Raw genomic sequence first — 7,084 nt, 5'->3', positions numbered from 1 at the left:
AGTAACACGACCTCAGCTCACTGCAACCTCCACCTCCTGGGTTCAAGCGATTCTCCTGCCTCAGCCTCCCAAGTAGCTGGGACTACAGGCGCCCGCCATCACACCGGGGTAATTTTTGTAATTTTAGTAGAGACGGGGGTTTCAACATATTGATCAGGCTGGTCTCGAACTCCTGACCTCAGGTGATCCACTCACCTTGGCCTCCCAAAGTGCTAGGACTACAGGCATGAGCCACTGCGCCCGGCCGTATTTGAATATATTTTCTATGCTTCAATCCACTGCAATTTTATCCTTACTGAAGGTCAAAATGTCCCATCTGTGGCTGGCATGAGCCTCTTCAAGTTGAGCCCTGTGTCCTTTAGACATGACTCTGGTTGTCATAATGCATATAACCACGAATAATTAATTACACATCATGTTTTGATGTTATCTTATTTTATTTTTATTTTTTTTTTTTTTAAGAGATAGAGTATCTCTCTGCCACCCAGTCTATAGTGCAGTGGCATGACCACCATGCACTGCAACCTCAAACTCCTGGGTTCAAGCAATCATCCCACCTCAACCTCCAGAGTAGCCCACAGCCGTGCCCAGCAGATTTTTCTTTTTATTTTTGGTAGAGATGGGGTTGATGTTATTTTAGAATGGAAAGTTCCGTTTGCATAAGAAGGTAGCCAGCGTGGCCAGGTGTGGTGGCTCATGCCTGCAATCTCAACATTTTGGGAGGCTGAGGTGGGCAGATCACTTAAGCCCAGGAGTTTGAGACCAGCCTTGGCAACATACTGAGACACTGTCTCTAAAAAAAAAAATACAAAAATCATCCAGGGATTGTGGCATGGCGTGCACCTGGCTAATTTTTAGTGATCCTCCCAGCTACTCAGGAGGCTGGGGTGGGAGGATCGTTTAAGCCTGGGAGGTCAAGGCTGCAGTGAGCCATGCTTGCGCCACTGCACTCCAGCCTAGGTGGCAGAATGAGACCCTGTCTCAAAAATAAATGAATAAAAACCAAAAATATAAATAAATAAATAAATAAATAAATAAATAAGAAGGCAGCCAATGTTCTTGAGTCCTCCAAAGTCACACTAGGAAAAGAGATCATCCCGATGAAGGAGGGTATCTTCGGGTGGAACGCCCCTTGTGTGCTGGCAACTCAGTGGGGAGGCCCCACAGCCTAACTCACGGGGTGACTTGTTCTCAGTGAGACCTCGTCTGCTCCCATCCCCAGAACTGCTCACACGGAAGTCACCCAGGGCCAAGCCCTCCCGCTCTTCTTTGCCTGTGCCTTCTTGACCTCCAGCAGCAAGTGGCACAGCGGGCCCCTCCCTTCGCCCACGAAGCATCATCTTCTCTTGGCTTCTGGATCCCCCATGTGCTAACTTTCCTCTCCCCTCATCTCTTCCATCTCTGTTCCCTCCCTTGGTTGTTCCACCTGGTCCCTTGGTTTCACACCATCTCTGTGCTGATGACGCCCCTATTTTAAAGCATCACTCTGGTGCATGTGGAGAATGTAGCGTAGAGGGTAAGAACAGAAACTGGGGGAACTTTTTGGAGGCTACTGCAATACTCCAAGCAAAAGAGGATACTGTGTTGGTTTGGACATTTTTATCCACATCTTCTCAGTGAAGTCTTCCTGGCCACCCTATCTAAAATTGCAAAAGCCCCACCTTTCCCTGTCAACTCTCCCTATCCCCCTCGTTTCCTTTTTCTTTCCGATCTGGTTTCATTTTTCTCCCTAACTCTTGTTGCTATCTAACACACTATATATTTTCTCATTGATCTTGCTTAATGTACATCTTCCCGTCTAGAATGAAAGCTCCGTGAGGCAGAGACCTTGTCTCAGTTGTTCATTGCTATGAAATACAGTAGGTGCTCAATGAATATTTGCTAGACGGATGCCCTGAGTTCCCTGCGGAGTTCCAGACTCATACGTCCTGCTTTACGCCTTGACTTGAGTGTCTAAGAGGCCACCTGTGCTTAACATGCAAAATACAACACTAAAGTTTCTCTCCATATCTGTTTCTCCCCATCCTCCATCTCAGTAATGACTTCACCATCCTCCCAGTTTCTCAGACCCAAATCCTAACAGTCATTCTTTTTTAAATTTTTTTTTTTTTTAGAGATGGGGTCTTGCTATATTGCCCAGGTTGTTCTCAAACTCCGAGCCTCAAGCAATCCTCTCACCTCACCCTCCTAAAGTGCTGGGACCAAGAGTTATTTTTTGTACTCTCTATTCTTGTGATACTTTTCAAAGCCTCCAGATCCTGGTCATCAGCAAGTCCCATGGCCTGATCCTCAAGGCATTCCTCACACTGTCTGCTTCTCCCTCCCTTCCCTGATTGAAGCCTAAATAACCATCACCCTTGACGTGGTTTGGCCGTGTCCCCATCCAAATCTCATCTTGAATTGTAGTTCCCATAATCCCCACGTGTCATGGGAGGGACCTGGTGGGAGGTAATTGAATCCTGGGGGAGGTTACCCCCATGCCACTGTTCTCATGATAGTGAGTGAGTTCTCATGAGATCTGATGGTTTTATAAGGGGCTTTTCCCTCTTTGCTCAACACTTCTCCTTCCTGTCATCATGTGAAGAAGGATGTGTTTGTTTCCCCTTCCACCATGATTTTAAGTTTCCTGAGGCCTACACAGCCATGCAGAACTGTGACTCAATTTAACCTCTTTCCTTTATAAATTATGGGTTGTTCTTTATAGCAGCATGAAAATGGACTAATACAGCCCTCCACCTGGGCTCTTCCGTGGCTTTCTATTTGGTTTTTCCTTCCCCTCCACCCCAGCAATATGTTTTCCCGCAATAGCCGGAGGTAAAATGCAAACCAGATCCTGTTGTTCCCCTGCTTAAACCTGCCTTCATTTCCAGCCCTCCCTCCAGCCACACTGGCCGTCCTCCTGCTACTGAGCCAAGCAGAGGCTGCTCCTACCTCAGGGCCTTTGCACCTGCTGTTCTCGCTGCCCAGCATGCTCTTCCTCCACATCCTATCGTGTCTGATGCCTTGGCCTCATTTGGGTCTCAGTTCAATATCACCTCCTCCTTCCTTCCCTAGTGCATTTCCCTAATAACTTATCATTCATGAAAAAGGCCTGCTGATGAGTTTTTCATTTTTTTGGTCTATAAAGCTCAGGCCAAGCATGGTTGCTCATGCCTATAATCACAGCACTTTGGGAGGCCAAGGCAGGCAGATTGCTTGAGCCCAGGAGTTGGAGACCAGCCTGGACAACATGGTGAGACCCTGTCTCTACAAAAAGTACAAAAATGAGCCTGGCATGGTAGTGTATGCCTATAATCCCAGCCACTCAGGAGGCTGAGGCAGAAGGATCGCTTGAGAGTTTGAGGCTGCAGTGAGCCGTGATCGTGCCACTGCACTCCAGACTAGATGGCAGAGAGACCCTGTCTCAAAAAATAATAAAAATAAAAAAGAAAGCTTAGACATCACATCCTCAGCAAGACCATTCCTCACCATGCCCTCTGCACACACATGCAGTGTGCATGGCCCATTTCTGTCTCATATCAGGGTTTATTTTCCTCATGCCACTTGTCAGCGCTTGGTATTTTCTCATAGATGTGCTGGTGTGCCATGTCTTTCCCCTACATAAGCTCCTAGAGAGCAGGGCCATTGACTGTCCTGTCCACTGCTTGACCCTCAGTGTCCATAACAGCACCTGAGACAAAAGAGCTGCCCACTACTTATTTGTGGAATAAAAAAACCACATGACCTCAACTGCAGAAATACTAGAATTTCTTCCTTTCTCCATGTTTACCTGACACATAATATCCTTCAGAAAATGGAGCACATTAGCATTTATAATTCCATACTCCAGTGTTTCCGGCATAATTTCCATAGCTTCCTTCATGTCGGTAGCTTCAGAGATTGCCTCTAAATAAAAACAGGTGTAGAATGTAAGGTCAGTGGCAGAGAGAGCAGCCAACAGTTAACATTTCTAAGAGAACAGGAATCTTCTCCTTCTTCCCAAGTTGCTATAAGGAATGTTCTGGTTACAGATTCAGAATATCCCCTATTTGTATTTAAACAAATCTGAGGGCCCATGAGAAGCTGAAATGGATACCGATGCACTGTAGTTCACGGATTAGTATGAACAGCGCACAAGAGTTGCACATATTCACTGATCTGGTTGGAGTATCTAACACTGGCCAAAACCAGAAATTGTTTGGGTTGTCTAGAAATGTTGGCTGGATTCCTTGCTGCTATGGACTGAATGACCCCAAAATCCACATGATGAAGCTTAAATCCCCAAGGTGAAGGTATTAGAAGGTGGGGCCTTTGGTAAGTGACTAGGTCATGAGGGTGGAGTCTCACGATGGGATTGGTGTCCCTATGGGAAGAGACAGGAGAGCTTGCTTTCTCTCTCTCTCGACTCTCCACCATAGGAGGATAGGAGAAGGCGCCGTCTGTGAACCAGGAAGCGGCGCTCGCCAGACGCCAGATCCGCCAGCACCTTGATTTGGACTTCCCAGCCTCCAGAGCTGTGAGAAATAGATGTTTGTTGGCGAAGCCCCCCAGCCTATGGAAATTTGTTACAATCATCCAAACTGGCTTGGGCACTAGCTTCGCCTGTCTTCACTCCCCAGCAAGTCTTTCTCAATTCATTGCCAAAGCATCTTTTGAGTCATGGGTTGTTTGAAAAGACCTACTTGGTAACATCTACCCTTCCAACAAACAAGGTTTTATTTGATATGTATTTACTCTACCTGAACAAAAATCAATCACCATGGTAAACATTTTAAAGGTTACTTTAAAAGGTAAACATTTTAAAGACTGTTCCCTTGATCTAACTGGGAAACAAAACACACACAACAAATATACCCATTGAAGTCGTTATTTCACAAGTTTCAGTCTTCATACCTTCTCCAAATATGTGCAGACATGCACTATCATTGGTTGAATACATTTCTTTATATCTAACACTTCTTTACTGGAAATTAGCTTTGAGAAGACTACATAAGAACCCAGTATGGAAAAGAAAGAGAGCTTGGCATAAGTGAAAGATAACCACAAAAAGACAAACAGAAAGAGTGAACAAGTGCATGCACAACCACACCCCCTCAACACACATACGCACACACGTGCCAGAAATGTACCTTTGGTATTTCTGAGAAAAAACACCACGTTTTGGTCCAGGAACTCCGTGGGAAGAGGGGCACAGAGCATGTGGAGACGCATTTTTTCCACAATGTGCTTCACAATTCTCTGAAACATGGGGAACAAAAAACATTCATTCTTGTGATACATCCATGCACCTAAAGAACCTAATATCAAGTACACCTAAGCCCTCCTCTCAACACAATGGCTGGTCTCATGTTCTGACAATGCAGCCACAGCCACACAGTGGGTACCAGCTAAGCACAGGAGCTAAACTCACCTAGACTCTGAGCTCTCAGCCTGACTCCTCTATTGACCAACCCGCGCAGCAACACCTAAACAAACCGACCTGGCAAAGGTCCAGATGGAGCTTGAATTTTGTTTTGCAGATGGGACATATTTATGAAGCAATGAAGCATGATTGTGGTAAGCACAGACCAGGTTGAATGCTTACGTCCTAGCCTTAAACTCCAACCTTGGAGTTTTTACAGAACAGGGTTCATTTAGCAGGCCTGTGTTGTCCAAACCCCACAGATGCCAAATGTCTTCAGAACTGGCCTTTGGCTCTTGGGGTGACAACTTCCAAGCTTTTGGGATATCCTGCCTAATATGGGAGTCTTTGTGTACCTACAGCCTTGGGCCATGCCTGAAGGTGTATGCGAACAATATGATTTTGGTGAATGCCTGTTTTTGTTTGCTGGGGCCCCAGTCATACAGCATCAGTTCAACCTCTAGGGTGGTGGTGAGGGCTGGAGATGAAGGGGAGCTGAGTAACTAAGGTCAGCCACGTGGATGCTCCATGACTGTGTGACTGATCCCCAGTAAAAACTCCAGACACCAAGGCTCAGGTAAGCCTCTCTAGTTGGCAATGCTTCATGCATGTTGTCACTCACAGCTACCAGGAGAATTAAGTGCAGTCCATGAAACTCTACCGGGAGGGAACATATGGAAGCTTGTTCCTGTTTTCCTCTGGTCTCTGTCCCTGTCTCTTATACACATCTAGATGTGTATAAGAGACAGAGCTTGCAGTGAGCTGAGATCCGGCCACTGCACTCCAGCCTGGGCGACAGAGCGAGACTCCGTCTCCAAAAAAAGAACAAAAAAAAAAGAAAGGCACTGTGCAAAGTCACTGCGGCTTTGGCATCAACTCAGTGTCAGGGGGCTGAATCCTCTCTGCCGTTAGTTTTCTCATCCATAAAATGGGACAGTAACATCTACCAACCAGATTCTGGAGGACTGAATGACAGCACGCGTAAAGGCATCGGCCCCGTGGTTGGTAGGGGAATAGTCTATAGACAGCAGTAGCAACATTATTAGAGAACTAGCAATAGACTACGGTAAAAAAAAAATCACACTTAGGAGCAGGTGCCATGCCATAAACAGCCTGTAGTTCATTGCTAATTCTCTAACAGCATTAGAGTGGTCGCTAATCTCTACAAAAAATCAAAATGTTATCCAGGCATGGTGGTGCACGCCTGTAGTCCCAGCTACAGGCGGGAAGATCATTTGAGGCTGGGAGTTTGAAACCAGCCTGGGCGATGTAGTGAAACCTCGTCTCTACAAAAAAAAAATTTTTGAGACGGATCTCACTATGTCACCCAGGCTGGAGTGCAGTGGCGTGATCTTGGCTCACTGCAACCTCCGTCTCCCAAGTTCAAGTGATTCTCCTGCCTCAGCCTCCCAAGTAGCTGAGATTATAGGTATGTGCCACCAAGCCTGGCTAATTTTTGTGTTTTTAGTAGAGACGGGTTTCATCATGTTGACCGGGCTACACTCAAATTCCTGACCTCAAGTGATCCTTTGCCTTGGCCTCCCTAAGTCCTGGGATTATAGGCGTGAGCCACCATAACAGGCCAAAAAATTAAAGTTAAAAAAAACACTTAGCCAGGCGTGGTGGCACACATCTGTAGTCCCAGCTACTTGGAAGGCTGAGGCAGGAGGATCGCTTGAGCCCGAGAGTTCAAGGCTACAGGGT

At 46.3% G+C, this 7,084-nt stretch overlaps 1 protein-coding gene across 1 annotated transcript in view; it reads right to left on the bottom strand.

Moving 5' to 3' along the window:
* The window catches only part of DNAH10 (dynein, axonemal, heavy chain 10), a 222,062-nt gene that overhangs the window by 198,898 nt on the left and 16,080 nt on the right, over positions 1-7,084 (bottom strand). The window contains exons 4-5 of the mRNA XM_011988890.1: positions 5,109-5,217; positions 3,770-3,885 (exon numbers count right to left, since the gene is read on the bottom strand). Coding sequence (XP_011844280.1) covers positions 3,770-3,885; positions 5,109-5,217 — 225 coding nt within the window. The remainder of the gene's footprint in view (positions 1-3,769; positions 3,886-5,108; positions 5,218-7,084) is intronic.

The sequence above is a fragment of the Mandrillus leucophaeus genome, unplaced genomic scaffold (genome assembly GCF_000951045.1).
Source record: "Mandrillus leucophaeus isolate KB7577 unplaced genomic scaffold, Mleu.le_1.0 Scaffold34, whole genome shotgun sequence".
Taxonomy (NCBI): Eukaryota; Metazoa; Chordata; class Mammalia; order Primates; family Cercopithecidae; genus Mandrillus; species Mandrillus leucophaeus.
Note: the sequence above shows the minus strand (reverse complement) of the source record. Positions and strands in the feature narration are given on the sequence as shown.